General features: G+C 50.8%; 4 protein-coding genes and 1 non-coding gene across 5 annotated transcripts; 3 read left to right on the plus strand and 2 right to left on the minus strand.

Moving 5' to 3' along the window:
* Positions 1-214: 214 nt before the first annotated feature.
* Positions 215-2,136, minus strand: AtWU_02215 (cytochrome P450; the record flags this gene model as incomplete). The annotated part of the gene is made up of 7 exons (XM_035497329.1): positions 215-542; positions 615-886; positions 954-1,207; positions 1,265-1,413; positions 1,482-1,673; positions 1,744-1,876; positions 1,944-2,136. The coding sequence occupies 7 exons, from the start codon at positions 2,134-2,136 to the stop codon at positions 215-217; spliced, it is 1,521 nt and encodes a 506-aa protein (XP_035353222.1).
* A 3,312-nt stretch (positions 2,137-5,448) lies between these two features.
* AtWU_02216 (Kha1p) lies at positions 5,449-8,397 on the plus strand (the record flags this gene model as incomplete). Its single annotated transcript, XM_035497330.1, has 4 exons — positions 5,449-5,556; positions 5,608-6,024; positions 6,077-6,739; positions 6,787-8,397. The coding sequence occupies 4 exons, from the start codon at positions 5,449-5,451 to the stop codon at positions 8,395-8,397; spliced, it is 2,799 nt and encodes a 932-aa protein (XP_035353223.1).
* A 244-nt stretch (positions 8,398-8,641) lies between these two features.
* Positions 8,642-10,294, minus strand: AtWU_02217 (MFS general substrate transporter; the record flags this gene model as incomplete). Its single annotated transcript, XM_035497331.1, has 1 exon — positions 8,642-10,294. One exon carries the CDS (start codon positions 10,292-10,294, stop codon positions 8,642-8,644), a length of 1,653 nt encoding a protein of 550 aa, XP_035353224.1.
* A 1,851-nt stretch (positions 10,295-12,145) lies between these two features.
* AtWU_t52 lies at positions 12,146-12,219 on the plus strand. The gene has a single exon. It is a non-coding gene; the product is annotated as a tRNA-Val (tRNA).
* Positions 12,220-16,086: 3,867 nt separating this feature from the next.
* On the plus strand, positions 16,087-17,717 carry AtWU_02218 (putative aldehyde dehydrogenase; the record flags this gene model as incomplete). The annotated part of the gene is made up of 4 exons (XM_035497332.1): positions 16,087-16,317; positions 16,383-16,679; positions 16,741-17,061; positions 17,130-17,717. The coding sequence occupies 4 exons, from the start codon at positions 16,087-16,089 to the stop codon at positions 17,715-17,717; spliced, it is 1,437 nt and encodes a 478-aa protein (XP_035353225.1).
* Positions 17,718-17,768: the final 51 nt, after the last annotated feature.

Consider the following 17,768-nt stretch of genomic DNA (forward strand, 5'->3'; position numbering starts at 1 on the left):
CTAGTCTACTTTGTAGATACTTGGCACCAATCCGGGTCGTTGCTTTGACCTCCATTCTCCACACCCATACAATCCTCATTTCTTTCCCCGCATTACCATCTTATAGGTACTAATTGATATATAGTATAGCTGTAGTACAGACATTCCTTTCGATTAATATCCACTAGATAACCATAATTTGAACAAACAATCATATCATAACCACCAAAAGATACTATACACCAACACTAACCTCCCTGATAACCTCCTCATGCCTCTGACTCCTCGCTTGCACCCTTACCCCATCCAAAACAGGATGACTGACCGCCCCAGGCGTAAACCTCACCTCTCCCCCCTCACCCTCCAGCGAAATCCTCAAAGCACTTAATACCATCCCAACCGTCACAAAAGCACTCGCATCCGCCAACCACCGTCCGGGACACACTCTCCTCCCGAACCCAAACACCCATCCCGACGGATCCGGCTGGGGGTTCTCACCTAGGAACCTCTCCGGATCGAATATCTCCGGATGAGGGTAGATGTTTGGATCGTGGGTTATTGCCCTTCACAGCACCGGTTAATATACATTACACTGGAACAATAAGAACGGAAAGGAAGAAGAAGAGGGGATGTACCATATATTACCCATCACCACCGCCCCTTTGGGAATGGAATACCCATCATACACATCCCCCTCCTCGCACAGATGCGGTAATCCCATCGGAGCAACGGGATGCCACCGCATGGATTCTTTCACGATGGCGTTGATGTAGGGTAGCTTATCTCTGTCGGAGAATTTGGGGAGGGTGTAAGGACCTAAAATGGTGTCGAGTTCGGCTTGCGCTTTGGCTTGTATGTGGGGGTTTAGGGCCATGCTGAGGATGAAGGTGGTGAGGGTTGATACTGTCTATACCTTATTTAATTATCTATGGCAGATAAAGAGGGTGGGAATGGGATGGGATCAGGGATCATACTGTATCAGCTCCAGCGAGGTACATTGACCCCGCTGTCCACTTGGCTGTGAATTTTTCCTCTGCTGAGACTGACTTTTCCTTCTTAGTATCCTCCTCCCGGAGGAGGTTGCGCAGGTAAGATGGAGGCGCTGTTCCGGATACCATCTGCTCCTGTACCATCCGGTACGGCGTCTCGATGGTAGTGAGGAGCTGGGTATGCCAGGACTGGGCCTTCTTTTGGAAGGAGAAGGGGAGCCAGGGGGCCAGGTATTTCACTTTTCATCTTAATTAGTATCGCAGCCCGAAGGGAATGAAGGAACATAATTTCATACAACCAGGAACCAAGTCCACCAACCACGTCTGATTCAGCACTGCGGAGAATGTCTCCATCGAGTCGTCTGCCAAATCGACTAAATGATCACTCCCGTGCGGGTTGATGTCGTATCCGTACCCAATTTTGAGGATGATGGCGCCAGCTTCCCTACATATATCTTATTCAGTAGTCCCTCTTTGATGTTAACGTGTAAGAAAAGGAAATGGGTGACATACGTCTTCAAATGCTGCACCCACTCCCCGGGATCATCTAACATACGACGTAACAGCCGTCTCGCTTCGAGCTCCTGTAGCGAATTGAACTTCGATACTAGGCTTTTGGTTCCTAGGAACTGGTGCAGGGCTTTACGGTATAAGCGGCAGCGTGTATTGTATGGTTGCATGGCGAGGGTGTCGTTCCATCCTATCCTGTTTGTTTTATGTTAGGGGTTGTTAGGGTATGGAAGGGCAGCTTGGGGGCGGGGGGTTTGGGGCTTACATTTCACCGACGAAGACTGATCGTGGTCGGGAGGAGTACTTGAGGGAGCGCTTTTCGAGAAGTTCAGTGGCTATGTGCGCATCGTGAAGGATGATGATGGGTTGGCCGAGGATGGTCACGGAGGTTATTGGGCCTGTTGGGGGATATTGGTTAGGGATTGATGGTGGTGGTGGTGGTGGCTGTGACGGGGAGGTGGTTACCGTAACGCTCTTTGTGTTTCATCCAGTGCTGCCATTCTGGGGAATTTTGCGGTGGAAGGTCAGATAGATTCCCGACGATAGGCTTGCCTTTGGGTCCAGGGGGAAGGGGGAGGGAGGGAGATTGTTGATAGATGAAGAGGTAGAGGGATAGGAGGATAAGGCAGGCAAACGCGACCGCAATTACAATACTCATGGTGGGGTGGAATATTGATAAGATGAGAAAGTGCGGGCTTAGGAAATTGACATCTGGTTTAGATTATTATGACATGGTGGGATTATGCAGCTAGTTGTTAAGCTGGTCGTTGCGTCGGGCCAGCCGAGGTTTTTGATGGTAAGGTGGCGTCATCATGAATAATGGACGCAGCTAATGATAAGCATTAAGGATAATTGGTGTAGAGGATTATGGTGACAGCAGGACGGGACGCAAGCATCTTAGGTCTGCCAATTGGTGGGTGCTGTACGTAGTATGCTATCGTTGGAATTGAACTCCGCATTCCACGATTGAATCCCTAGTTTGATAATTGGCCCTGTTATTAAATTGTCCTACGCTGATTTTTTGGTGGTGCCCTGTTGTGCGGCAAGGGACCCAAATTTATTGCGTAGCTTGTGTCACGAGCATTGTGCATGGTGGTCACCGGTGATACTGGAATTGAAGGCTTTTAAAGAAGATATTAGCGAGTCGCTACATTAGATGACTATTGAATGTGGCACAGAACGGGGTATGTGGAGAATGGGTGCACTGATTCACTCCCATACCATATGAATGCTTGCAACCTCTTCCTCATCACATATCTCCACATCTCTCCTCCTGTCTCGTCTTCCTTTTCGCAATAATAGTGCTTAGCATTTAGATCTAGCAACAATTGATATGCCAACATGGATATGACTTGTAAGGGAAGACCGTGTTCGGCAAGATGAACAAGCCTGTATAGGTCTATACGCACAGCAGTGAAAGGATCCAAATACAATGCTCGGGGTGGCCACTAACGAAATTATGTACAGATACACCCAGGAGGATGACCTAGCTCTATGCCTCAACTCGTAAACCACATAATCTTTCATGATATGTAAAAATGCATAAGAAGAGCTCTGCTATTTGAACCATCGCTTCTAATGTCGAAATCCCAAACCAAGTTATATCCCTTTAAGGGACGGCTCTGATCGACTGAAACCTACGAGATTCTATGCCGATTGAGAGTGACCCATACGCTGAAAATGAATGGCTAGTTGGGCATTGATCCACACCCGTTCAAAATTCGCAAAGAACGTAGATGGAAATACCGCACAAATTTCTCATCTACCCCTACTCAATGGAAAGGCCCGAAAGCGCGCACGACAGACTCTAGACACACTGCTTGAGATGGATGTTCTAGACACCCAGCGTAATCGACAAATGGGGTAGCAGAATTCTTGGGCACAAAGGTACAGGAATACCTCAAACATCTCGTGCCTCGGAAGTACCCCGGATGAAACGGACTAAATGTCCCGAAGTTAGGTGATTCATATGGGATTCTCTAGAGTTAGCCTCATTTACCAGACAAGAGGCATATGATTGGAGAAGCCGCAATGTGTCTGGTGCCAACAATCAATGTATTGAAGGTGTCAATGCTGCTTGGACAAGTTATTGATCCTTGACCATTTGGCAGTTTCCTTCTCACGTTCAAGGTCGGCACCAAATCTTCTTGACATCCGCGAAGTACCAGAAGGGATTACATGACTACCTCAGAAGGGCAAAGTCACAGGCGAATTCCTTGTCATTCAGTCCTTGGGATGCCGAAGAACCTTCTTTATCATCTTGTGAGGATCGTCAGTGCTGCAGTTTGATTCAAGACACAGATTGTTCTGAAACAGACCAAGGCATGATATGTTAATATGTAACCGATGACCTCGCTCAATATTTGGCCATGAGAAGAAAGTTAGCTGTCGTGTTTTGGCAAAATGACTGAGTCTTTCTAGCCCATCGGGCTGGTGCAATGAGTGGAATTGGTTCATCGACCTGACCGGGAGATGATTCAAAACAATTTCGTGTGTCGCACCCTATGAAACCGAGTACTACTACAAGATTCCGACTCTGGAAAAGTGGAAGTTGAAAAATCACGTTGATAACTACTCCATATATCGTGTAAGATCGGTGGGGGCTTCTTCACCGCCTGATGTGACGTGGCCAATAAGATAAACTTCTACCAATCAATCCAAAACAGATCCTGGTATGCAACATGATCCAGGGACACCCTCCGTCCCTGGGCAGTGGGCGACTCGTGGTAATTACAACTTCGAAGAGCCGACACCATTTCACCAATACTGCCATGCAGTGCGCCGACTCGACAAGGCTTACTGGGAAAGTCAGCGCTAAAGGCCCTAGGAAGGTTGAGTCCTGAGGGTCCAACCAATAATGAACCGACATCGATCACAGCGTTTCAGTCCCTTCCAAAGGTATATCACAAAGTAGATGTCCACCAGACTCTCAATCATGATACGCAGTACCGTCAAAGCTTTGCAGTGGACTCGATCATCTTGGAATCTGACGAAGATTCTCTGTTAACATATCTGGCTGAGATGGAAATGGTATTGCTTGGTTTGTTTTGGTGGTAAAATGGCCGTAAATTCCATATTGATCGTAGATGGTGAACCAAGTATCTTGTTGCCAGTTGGAAACAGAGGATGTCACTTTGAGTTTCTTCGGAGGCAGCCTCGATAGATCGCAATTCACGCTTCAGCTGAGTCCGGACCACCGGGTGTCATTCACCATGGATGCAAAAGCGGTGCAGGTGCCAATCTGGGATGATTCGGGGTCTTTGCTGAGCGTAGCAGCTATTTTGGAGTGGCTGTAGTGGTTTGTCAAGGTGTCGCTAGCTAGTTACTAAGTACTACGGAATATCTTAAGGAGTTAGCCTTAGACGATGTGTCGTTAGAACTAGCTTATTCGATCAGATACACCCCGTTAATACTCCATATCATTACATTGGATGATCATCTGAGACCATCTACTCAGTGCTTGCAACTCCTTGTCTTATACTATTGCTAAATAGAGTCTAATATCCTGGACGGAATCGGAAATAACGTTCGGCTGTCATCGTCAACCCTAAGCGACCCGGGCGATTGCCGCCAAGCACGGACCAGACTGTGCTCGGGCCAACCAACGGATTCGATTCCCTGCTCGCACAGTTGCTATTTTCCTTTATTGACGGCCAGGGGAATGCTGGACCGTGCCGCGCCACTGAAGGATGACTGGCGGTCTAGACGGTCGGTGGCTGGTTGGCATTGAGTCAAAGAAGTGGTGAGTTCTCGTATTCAACCCCGGATTCATGCCAGCCACGTGGACCCGCAAAGCCCCGATCCAGAAAAACTGGGGCCTCCACCGCAACCCCCCCCTCCATCTGCCTTCTTTGTCTCTCTTCCTTTTTCACCCCTTCATTCCTAATCTTCCGCTGTGCTGCCACTTGACCCCTTACTGCGCTCTGCGTATACACTCTGTAGACCTCCCTGTAGCCTACGGGCTGACATCATGTCCTCCAACTCTACCACCAAAGTCAAGGCTCAAGGAGGCATCCTCGAAGGCAGCAATCCGGCCCATTATGACTCGTCTAATCCCATCGTCATCTTCATCATTCAGGTAGTTCTTCATCATCAAATCTCTCGAATGATTCACTGCTAACCCCACCAGGCCGGTATAATCATCATCTTCTGCCGCCTGCTGCACTGGCCGCTCTCCAAGATCCGCCAGCCGCGCGTGATCGCAGAGGTCATTGCTGGCGTCATACTGGGCCCGTCGGTAATGGGCCGTATCCCCGGCTTCACCGAAGCCATATTTCCGACCGCCTCAATTCCAAACCTGAATCTGGTCGCGAATCTGGGGCTGGTGCTGTTTCTATTCCTTGTTGGGCTGGAAACCAACCTTCGCTTCCTGGTCAGCAATTGGCGTGTGGCAGTTAGCGTGTCCGCTGCTGGTATGATTCTGCCATTTGGGCTCGGTTGTGCGATTGCCTACGGACTGTACAACACATTCCAGGATGAGCCCGGCACGGTGGATATCAACTTTGGAACCTTTTTGCTCTTCATCGGTATTGCTATGGCTATCACTGTAAGCTGCTACGTAATGGGAAGATAGGCTTATCTTACTAACCATGGGGTAGGCATTCCCCGTCCTATGTCGTATCTTGACAGAGCTCAAACTTCTGGGAACCAATGTCGGAGTCATCGTGCTCTCAGCCGGCGTTGGAAACGACGTCGTCGGCTGGATCCTGCTCGCTCTGTGTGTTGCCCTCGTCAACGCAGGCACTGGGTTAACCGCACTCTGGGTCTTGCTCGTCTGCGTGGGTTATATCCTCTTCCTCACCTTCATCTTTCGACCACTGTTTCTGCGCTTCCTCCGCCAGACGGGCAGTCTACAGAAAGGACCCAGTCAGTCTGTGGTCGCAATCACGCTGCTCATCGCACTGGCCTCCGCCTTCTTCACCCAGATCATCGGCATCCACGCCATTTTCGGCGGCTTCATCATCGGCCTGCTGTGTCCCCACGAAGGCGGTTTCGCCATTAAGCTAACCGAGAAGATTGAGGATCTCGTCGCTGCGCTCTTCCTCCCACTCTACTTCACTCTCTCCGGGCTCCAAACCGACCTGGGCCTGCTCGACACCGGCACCGTCTGGGGCTACGTGGTCGGCATCATCGCCATCGCCTTTACGGCCAAAGTAGCCGGCGGTGCGATCGCCTCGCGACTCTGCGGCCTCCTCTGGCGCGAGAGCTTCTCCATTGGTGTGCTCATGAGCTGCAAGGGTCTCGTGGAGCTGATTGTCTTGGTATGCTCCTTCCTGCTCTCTGTACCAACTTCCACTAACCCTACCAGAACATTGGCCTTCAAGCCCGTATCCTCAGCACCCGTACTTTCACCATGTTCGTCGTCATGGCCCTAGTAACCACCTTCGCCACCACCCCTCTCACCGTCGCCCTTTACCCAAAATGGTACCAAGTCAAAGTCGAGCGCTGGCGCCGCGGCGAAATTGACTGGAAGACCGGCAACCCCGTTCCCTCCGACGCCCGCACCGACAGCATCGCCCTCGCCAAAGAACAGCAGCGCGCTCTCCCCGTCCGCAAACTCCTCGTCTACCTCCGCCTCGATGGTCTCTCCAGCATCTGTACCCTCGCCGCGCTCCTCTCCCCGAATAGACCAGCTCTCCCAAAGCAACACCCTGACACCCTCGCGTCACCTGACCCCGCCGCAGAAGAAACAGCCACCCCCACCAAGAAAACCGAAGAAGAAGACCAAGACGAAGACCAAGACCCCAAACCCACCCTCCAAGTCCACGGAGTCCGCCTCCTCGAACTCACAGACCGCGACTCCAGCGTCATGACCGTCTCCGAACTCGACCAACACCACTACCCCCTCTGGGATCCCGTCGTAAACACATTTCGCGCATTCGGCCAATGGCACGATCTCTCCATCGTTGCCGGCGTCTCCGTCGTACCCGAACACTCTTACGCAGATACAGTGGTTAGCATGGCCCGCGATGACTCGACGGATCTGCTTCTCCTCCCTTGGAGTGAAACGGGGTCCATGTCTGAACATCATTCATTGGATCTTAGTTCCGTTCTTGATGACCCGATCGCTACCCGCTTTGTGGCTTCCGCGCCGTATACGGCGTTCGCGGAGAGTGTGTTGCGCAATGTACGGTGTAATGTGGGCTTGTTGGTTGAGAGGACGCCGAGGATAAGGAATAATAGGCGTGGGCTGCGCGATAAGCCCTCGCTTGGGGGGCTGAGTATACATAGTGGGAATCTGAATCTGGGTTGGGGGATTGGTGGTGATAGGGGTCTTGCGGTGGTGCCGACGACCAGGAAGGCGCATCATATTCTGTTACCGTATTTTGGGGGCAAGGATGATCGTTTCGCGGTTAGGTTGGTTCTGCAGTTGATTAGGAATGATCAGGTTACGGCGACGGTCGTGCATGTTGTTACTGGTGGGGGTGGGGTTGTGGCGCCGAAGGCTGCTGCTGTTGCTGCTGGTGTTTTGGGAGGGGTGAGGAATAGGAAGAAGGATGGTGGTAGTACTAGTAGTAGCAGTGGTCATGGTGGTGATGGTGGTAGTGGTAAGAAGCGTGATGTTGATGACTCGGATGCGGTGTATCTTGCCGCGCTGAGGGATTCGTTGGATGAGGAGGTGGCGGCGCGGATGGTGTTTAAGAGATTGGTTCTTGCTGGTGGGATCGAGGACAGTAGTAGTGGGGTGGTGGAGAGGGTGGTTGAGCATGTCAAGGGGGAACTGGGGAGATTAGGGTCTGGCCAACGGGCCGGTGGGTTGGTTGTTGTGGGGAGGGGGGGTGTGGGGGTGGATACAATGGGGGATGATGGAGATGAAGATAAGGATTGGGGGAGAGGAGTGCTGGGGCTGCTGGGAGAGAAGCTTGTCAGGATGGGTGGTGGGGACGTGTTAGTTGTGCAGGCAAGGGATTCTCTATGAGATCTCCATATATGATAATGTCTAGATACCCTTGCTTTACTTTTATCTACTTTATTTACAGTGAAGGCAACAGTCATGAATATGTTCATGAAAATTCTTTTTTGTTTCAGAGTGGGTAACATATATACTTGGTCAATCATAACACCCGACAATCTCATATATACACATCAATAGTAGTATCTATCCATCCGAACCGGGGACAGACAGACCGACCATAGATCAAGGGGAGAGGGACGTAAGACATTTACACACCCTGACCAGCAGAGTCGTTGTGGCCCTTCTTCTCGCTATCGCCATGCACAACCAGACTAGCGAGCTTACTCCGAGCCCGGAGCTGAGGTCCGTACCAGAACAGCACGTAGGGAATAAGGGTCAAAGCAGAGGCAATCAGAGCCAGGATCAGACCGGCATACTGAGAGCCGACGTTGTGGAAGAACTGGGAGGCGAACAGGGGGGACACCGCACCCAGGGTGTTACGCATGAAACCCTGACCGGCGATAGCAGAGGAAGAGCTCTCACCGTAGCAATCGGAGGTGAAGCTGTAGCAGGACTCGAAGATGAAGAAGATACCGATGGCGATGAGGACCAGGGCGATGACGGGAGCGATCCAGGGGAGATCGGCGTACTGGGTGAAGGAGTAGATGAAGAGACCGATGGGGAGCCAGACAGCGCCGTAGAGAGCACCGTAGAGACGAGCCTCGGGGCGAGCCTCACCGATCTTAACAAGAGACTCGTACTTGCGGATCTGGAAGAAGTTGAGACCGAAGCCCATGGTGGTACCCAAGCAGAGGGCGATGTAGGGGAGGCCGGAGACACCCTCGTTCCAGCCCTTCTTTTCTTGGAAGGTGATGGGGATGACGCTGAGGAAGAGGAAGGTCAGGAACCAGGCGAAGGCGATCCAGAGACCGAAGGCGAAGACGACGGGTTCGGTGGCCAGCATCTTGATGGCCTTGACGGAGGAGTTGTGAAGCATGGTCTTGAGGGAGGGGGCTTCCAGGTCGTTCTCGGTCACATAGCGGTCGTCACCGGTGTGAGTGCGGAGGGCCTTAGCGCGCTTGCCAAGGGCAACGCTACCACGGGTTTCGGGGAGGAAGAAGAGGATGACGAGGCCGAGGGGAATGTTGGCGAGACCCTGAATACCCTCAACCCAGCGCCAGCCCAGAGCCTGGTCAATGAAGCCGGCGTAGATGGGGGCACCGACGGTACCGAAGATGGCGATGAAAGAGAAGGTTGCAACGGGGATGGCGCGGTCCTCCGGGCGGTACATGTCACCGAAGGTACCACCGACCAGGATGGTACCGACACAACCGAACAGACCGAGCAGGGCACGGCAGACGAGGATGGTGCCGATGTTCTTGCCCAGGGCGAGACCGATAAACATAATGGCGAAGCAGAAGTAGGCGCCGGTGTAGACGACACGACGGCCAGCCAGCTCACAGAAAGGGGCCAGGAAGAGAGGAGCCAAGGCACAGGTGAAGTTGAAGAGGAAGAGACCGAGTTCCGCAATTTCTTCGGAGGTGCCCAGGTCGGAGGCCATGTCGCTGATACCGGAGCTGTAGGCTGTTGTGGCAAGACCGATGAAGAGGGTCATGAGACAGAGAAGGGCGCTGATGAAAGCCTTGTACTTGGGGTCCCAGTTGAAAGGGTTCTCCTTGTCTCCCGGGACGAAGTCGAGGACGATGTATTGGTTGCCGTCCTGAACCATGCGTTGGGTAAGTGTCACGGGAAGGTCGAAGTCAACGGTTTGGAGGGGGCCATCTTGGGCCGAGCTCTCGTTGACACCCTCGAGGTACTTCCCACCGGCCACGCGACCCGACGCCGTTGAAGCAGTCACGCTGGAGGGGCCGGGGGAGGCATTCTCCGTATGGGTGGAGAGGGCGGGTTGGGACTTGTCCATTTTGTCCATGTTGAAGAAGAGGAGGAGGGGAGGGAGGAAAGGGAGAAGGAGGAGTGAGAGAGGAAGTAAAAAGGGTCAAGAATTGCGGGAGATGGGGGAAATATAAAACAAAAACACGGGGGAAGGGGGCAAGCCCGCAAGCCGGTTCAAGCCCGTGGGTGTAGACTCCGGTTTTTCCCTCCTGTCGGTCCACCTGCGCATAAGCGATGCTTCGATATCCTTCTGGGGTGCGTCATAAAGTCGGGGTGGAAACTGGACGGTGGCCCCGAGGCTGGAGAAGTCTGACTGCCCTGCACGAATGATGCTGGCCAGGGCTAGGCTTGTGGACGGTTGTTGTCCAATTGTCCTGCCTCCGCCATCCAGGCATCATATTGTGGTTCAAGTGGGTCGCAAACTCTGCGGTCGATCCATTCTGGATCGGTTGATTTGGGGTCTGAGAAACCTCGGGGAAACTTGTCCATCACCTGCCTGTTCCTTGTCGGATCAGATTTTTCATCTTTCGGAGAGAATTTTTCTGCAGGCGATTCAATCTGCGTTGGAGAACTGTTCCCAAACGTTTCTTTAACACTGATATCTCCTCTTACACTGTACAGACAGCTCTCATGCCCATACCCCTTATTGCGGGAGGGATGGGTGATCCTCGGAACTCGCCCGAGATCAGATCCATAACTTGGATCATCGGCCAACCCTAAGCCAACCGTCGACCAGTCGGCATCCCGAGAAAGGCAAGTCAGCCGTCGGGCCGACTCGGAGCCTTGCCACTCACTGGGTCCATCCCACGCTTTTCGGAGACGGTCTCGGGTTGACCTCGGGGAAAAGACCTCACCGCAGCTAAACCGGGAAGCAGTTGCAGCAAGTCGTATGCACGCCGTGTCTCACGTTTGCGCACCACGCCGACTATCCCCAGTGTCAAGGGTCAGACCGGTAATGATCGTGTGTCTTCTCCAGGATTGTCAACAAACTTAGCCCGCCTCCAGACTCCAGACTGTCAATCCTTATAAGAGTGTTCGCCGGGGTGAGCTAGATATCCTTGTAGGATTCCAGAACCTCTGGCGAAATTAATGAATTCCGGTTCAACTGAAACCTCGTAGTCTACAGACATCCTCGGGGCCCACCGTTCCGAAGCAGTTAGTCATGAGCAGTGTACGAACCAGCTTGGACTGTGCCGACCAAGCCGGCTGACCTGCCAGGAGCTGCACCTAGACCACTCTGGATGCGTGTCTCGCGCCTCGCGTAGAGCTGATAGTGCCAGACTATAGCGTCAATCTCACCATTTTTCCGGCAGACGTTTAGCCTAAACTCGTGTTATTCGCGCTTCACAACTCTGACAGGCAATGCTAGCCGGGTAAGTTTTGCTGCGCTGATTGTTTGGGAATTGACACGTATGGGATCAGAGCTCCACAGCTCCGAATAACTGCCAGGATTTTCGGGTCGGGATGGAGAAGTGAGGATGCAGATGGTTGAGCCACTGAGGTGTGAGGCGCCGAGTTCATCCGAGTCAGACACCGGTCAGCATCGTGACGGCATGCCGTGTATGCCGTGCATAAGACGGGGGCAGTTGCCGTCGCGAAGGATGCCGAACTATTGCAACCGGCTCGGACATGGAGTAGACAGTGGCTTAGAGATATGTCATAATAGGGGTAAACCGGCATCTGAGGTTGTTGTCCATGGCGAGCATGAGTGGCCTGATGTAGGAGACGATCTCATAGTAACGTTGATTGATGGATGCCGAAACCTGTAATGAAGCCATGGTGTGAGGAGAAGAGAGCAGCCAGAAGCCGCAGTGGTGAGATCCTTCACATTGACCGGGAGAACATAATCTCCGATTAGCAAAAGCAAATATCAACAGTTGGCCGGATGGTGTAGTTGGTTATCACGTATCGTTAACACCGATAAGGTCCTGGGATCGAGCCCCAGTCTGGTCATCTCTTTTTGCCCGTTGAATTTTTTGGGAACTATCGCTGGGCTTCCGTTTCCGTTCTCATTTTTGAGTTTGACCTTGTCACTCTGGGACTAGCGCCGAAAAATATGCATACTGCAAATAAGTCTAACCTTGTTGGGTCTCCACCCGTTGCACCGCCCTCGGAGCCAGCGCCGAAAGTGGTCTAGTGCCATTCAGTTCTGGTGATTTCTGCACGATTTCTGTTGAATACAACCATCCAATATCTCTCCCTACGTCATTTGTGGAAGAAGAACCACGGACTTGAAGACAACAGAAACCACGTATGAGGCCAAGGAACAGGGACAGGGTCAATCAGGAGACACCGCTTGTTCCCTGTCATCGTCTTCCGTCTCATCATCATCACCACGATCGCAGCAAAGTTTCAACCTTGTGGTGGCTCCACCGACGTTGCAATTTACCCCATTTAGAAACCCATACGATCTTTTCATGATGATCATTCATGCCCAATATCGAAGCTGCCTTTCCGTATCGGTTGATGCGACCAAGAAGACGCCGAGCATATGATGCGTACATCACTCAAGCAACCTTGCCCAACATCCTCATTACCTCGGGGCTGCCTAAACCTGGTTGTTGTGCTCCTGCTCTTCAGATCCCGCATTGTGCGATGGCCCCGTATGGAAGCATTGTCAGTGGAAGTTTGGTCCATCGGTGGCAAAACTGTCAGATTTTTCTGTTGCCCTGTACAGTAATGATGTGATATTAATCAGCACCCAAACCACACTTCTCGGGTGCTCCTTCATAGGTTATCATAACTTCAAGGTCTACCCTTAAATAACACCCAACGGTACTAACAGACAAGCCATAGTGCAAAGCACAATGAATTTGCTTATAGTGACTCGACACGATCTTGTTCCAAACTCTGGTACTACTGGAGTGGTAATGATAGTTTTTTCATCGTCTACTTTTCTGGGGCTTTGGTATCAGGCAGATGTATATCTTTGAAACGTTTTGTGGAGATGATGGAGCACTTCGAAATTTCACCTCGAACCCACAAGCAATCTCAATCGTGTTCGATGCGGGATTTATCAAAACTCTCACTGACTAGCAAACGAACCTAGTGTTTCTCTAGTTGATATACTGCCCACTCAACGTGTGCCAGATAAGGTTTTGGAATGCCGAACTGGGTACTAGGGTGGACTGTACCATGGAGTCCAAGTACACGCACCTTAACCATGAAGAGAATGGAAGGTATTATCGAGTTGGAAAGCAGCAAGATGTTCGTAAAAGAATTTGACTGGCTAGATGCTACATATTTAGCTGGAAGGTTCACCGCAGCCAATATCGCAGACCAACTGCGGATACATATCCTATTTCAAACATATGCCGCATATGCCAAGGCACTGGTGCTGTTTGTGATCCTATGCTCTGAGCCCTCAACCTGAAGCTCAACACACAAGCGGCATAAGGAATCAAACAAAGAGTACATAAAAGCCAAATATACTGAAAAGATGTCTTATTTGTTCATCTGGTCGAATACAAAGATTCACACACTGACTAGGATAATACCTAACGAAAACACCACGGTTGGGGAGTCATCTTATGATTCCCTCGTCAGGGATATTCCAGCTTGTCGGATGTTATGGCTATGAGGCAAACTTTTCCCTAGTTTGGTGACGTCTTGCAGCTGCTCAATCCCATTATCGGCATTATTGTATAGATGAAGAAACATGAACTCTGCTCACTATACTATGAGTAGGCTGCAAACTCCTTCATCATTTTGCATGGATTTAGTCATACAGTTCACCCCATGGTGCTGATTATATTTGAAACCAGATTTGTTCCTGTATTCATAACCCTTCGCCGAGCTTCTCCTCCTGTTATTAGACCATTTATTTCTAAGCTGGCGTGGAGCGAGAAGGTGTTCATTGTGGATAGCTATGCGATGATGAACTAAATCAGAATCAGCCTTACGCCAATACTACTAGAAATAAATTTGCTAGTCCAATGCAGGACTCAGGCTTTGGAGCAGAACCTTATCCATATCAGAGTGTCTTTCCCCTAAGGTCCATCCTGTAGGTTGCCATATCTGGAGGTCAATAATAAACTTGCTTGTCAGAACTGAGTTGATGTTGTGATATCACATGCAGACGACTGTAGTTGGATAAGGCTCGCCGAATTGCTAGTGTCTGCTGTTACATGGAAAGCGGTTTTTTGAAGGTCGATTATGAAGAATTCAGTTGAGAAATCGATCACAAGTGATGCTTATGTATTGCTGATAAGTACCCAGTAGGACGGGAGCTACAGGGGAAATTGGATTTAACCTGCCATCGAAACCCTGGAGTACAATTTCTCAGGAGGCCTAGGTTGATGAAGTCCTCCAGGCTGCTAGAACGCAGCACTTGTTTCCAGCTAAAACCGATTATTTACACTAACTATCATGCATCATATTCCGCAGTCAATATCGCAGGGGGGAGTAGAGGTAGTTTCTCTTAACTCTGTGGCATTTGAAAAATACTTTCTTATGGTATACAGTCAAAGAAAATATATTCTCCAAACACATTCACTGAAGCCTGGTTTCAAGCCCTGGGGCCAGACTGAACTCTAAATGACTACGCAGGCGTCTATTCATTAGATAATTATATATGTACCGAGAGACTGATATAATCCCCGAAACCAAGAAATCAGAGAAGGATTTCAATTTATCTGAGAATAAGTCAATTATTACGAGTGACAACAAGAAGAAAAATCATGAAAAGAACATGTACACGATCTATGGTAAGCTAAAACAAAAATAAAAAGGCATCCAAAAAACAAATCCCTCAAGGGGATTCGTACCCGTGCTACTATGGAGCTGGGTGGGATACATAGTGCGAATGTGGACAACCACTCGACTATTGGGAGGCTAACATAAAAGTAAGAGTATGAAGAGTGTCTCTTGACTCGCAATCCCGCGGTTGTACAACATGACTTTTTAGCCCTAATTGCTGAAATCTACCATCGCGGCATCACGTCCACTCTTCATAAGTGGTCATGTCTCCATTCCGACCTAAACATCAGATTCGGGTCACTGAGGATCCCTCATACTGATGTAAGGTATCAGGTACCTCTGTGCACTGACAGGTGGGTCAATCAATAAGCTATGGATACCACATTGTTTGCCTGCTCCTGACATTCACGGAATACGATCAAGATCTCCGATACACAGCGGAGATAACCCCGGACATCGATCTAAAGCCGGGCTCAAGGCCCACGGTTTGTGGAGTCAAGTGCCGGCCTTCCGCAAACTGCATTTTGTGCTGTCACCACCCTTCAATCGCAGGTGCATTGAAGGTGCTACTGCGATAGATTGCGAAGGAAAGTAACTCATCATCAGCTCACTCGAAATCTTCAAATATGCCATATATTACACGATCTGGCTAACTACACTCATTGAATAGATTAGATACCCCAACTTTTGAGGCAGCCAAATCTGAGAAGGCATCCGTGGTTCATCTCGCCGCCCCACCGCACTAAACGCTCGCCACGCCCGTATATCCGAGCTGCTCACCAAAACTCTGAGAGTCTCGGATATACACAGCCAGAAAACTGCAAGGAATCGGATATAGCCCCCCGCAAGGACCCCAACTCTAATATGCCACAGCGGGTCCGGATAGAATACGCGGCAACGTCTCGACCTGCAGACTCCTCTCAATGGACGCTAACGGCGCGCTTCAATTCCGAAGGCGAACCAAACGCTGAAGAAGTGACAGGGGGTTGCTTCAACGGTTACTAATGTCGGTAGTGGAGTCTCTGTCTCCTTCAAATAGAAGAGGGGGTGACCTCCCCCAGAAAAAAGGAAACTTGAGTGATCCTGCAAGAAAACAAACAACCACCTTCCCCAGATATCAAAATGGTCACCACAACCGCAATTCCCCTCATCATCCACGGCAAAGACATCCTCCTCTCTAACAATGACCGCAAACACCCCATCACTTCTAAATCCGCACCACACCTAAAATCTTTCCAAGGCGCAACCTCTGATCTCGCCGTTCAAGCCGTTGAATCCTGCGCAAGTGCCTTCCCGACATGGTCGCAAACACCTCCCGAGGAACGTCGACGTCTGCTTCTCAATCTGGCCAGGGTAAGCCACTCAACACCCTACTTTTGTATTCAAGAAATAGTCCCGCCTAACAAGAGATAATTAAGCTCCTCCGCGAAAAATCCAGCACCATCCAAACTCTCATCAAAGATGAAATTCACTGCACACCACTCTGGTCCCAGCTCAACGTCGAAATAGCAGCTGGCATTGTCGAGGAGACCGCATCAGTAATAACAGACGCTATTAGCGGCACGATTCCTTCATCACAGGGAAATACGTATGCGCTTGTCATGAAGAAGCCGCTCGGTGTGGTGCTGGGAATCGCGCCGTGGAACGCGCCGGTGATTCTGGGATTGAGGTCAGTTATTCCGGTGGTTGCGGCGGGAAATACAGCGATTTTGAAGGTGAGTGTTGTCACTATATCTTAATCCACTGGGAGGGATAATTGGTCGCTGACAAGAGTAGGGTTCCGAATTGAGTCCCCAAACGCATTACTTTCTCGCTGCGCTCTTCAGAGAGGCAGGGTTCCCGCCCGGAGTGGTGAACTTTGTTCTGCATCGGCCGCAGGACGCAGCGGAGATCTACGAGTGTATGATTCAGCATCCGGCTGTGAAGAAGTGCAATTTCACAGGGTCGACGCAGGTGGGACGTGTCATTGCGTCCAAGGCGGCGATGGCGTTGAAGCCGGTGCTGTTGGAATTGGGCGGCAAGAATCCCGTCGTGGTATTGGATGATGCGGATCTGAATCAGGCGGCGGACGAAATCATTGCCGCGGGTTACTTGAACGTGAGTATCTGCTTCTATTTCGTGGACTTTTTTTGGAAGGCGATGTGTGCTAACGAGACTGAACATAGAATGGCCAGATTTGCATGTCGACTGATCTCGTCTACGTTGTTCAGTCCGTGGCGAAGGAGTTGACCAAGAAGATCCTAGAGCGCTTGCACAGCGAAGATCGGCCACACAAGGTTATCTCGGCGGCGGGCCGAGCTCGTCTTACGCAGTTGGTGGAGGATGCAAGGTCCAAGGGTGCTGTCATTCACCAGGCTCGCAACCCTCTCGCCGAGGATCCCCTGGCGTTCCCAGCTACGGTGATTGAAGGTGTCACGGAAGAGATGGAGTTCTATACGATCGAGTCGTTCGGTCCCGTATTTGGAATCATTGCTGTTCAATCAGCAGAACAGGGTCTGCAGATGCTTAAGCGGTCCGCGTACGGTCTGTCGTCGGCTGTGTTTACACGGGACCATTTCAAGGCCCTGGGGATGTCCGCCGATATTGCTGTGGGAGCGGTCCATGTCAATGGGGGCACGGTGCATGATGAACCGACGTTACCGCATGGAGGAGTGGGAGACAGTGGATATGGTCGATTTGGAGGGAAATGGGGCTTGAATGAGTTTTTGCAGACGCAGACTGTGATTTTGAATCGGGTTCGGGCTTCCTTGTAAATGCCGAAAGAGGGTTATCCGGTGGGTTTGCATGATAAACGTGCAGGCGTT

Source organism: Aspergillus tubingensis (assembly GCF_013340325.1).
Source record: "Aspergillus tubingensis WU-2223L DNA, scaffold_3, whole genome shotgun sequence".
In the NCBI taxonomy this organism is placed as follows: domain Eukaryota; kingdom Fungi; phylum Ascomycota; class Eurotiomycetes; order Eurotiales; family Aspergillaceae; genus Aspergillus; species Aspergillus tubingensis.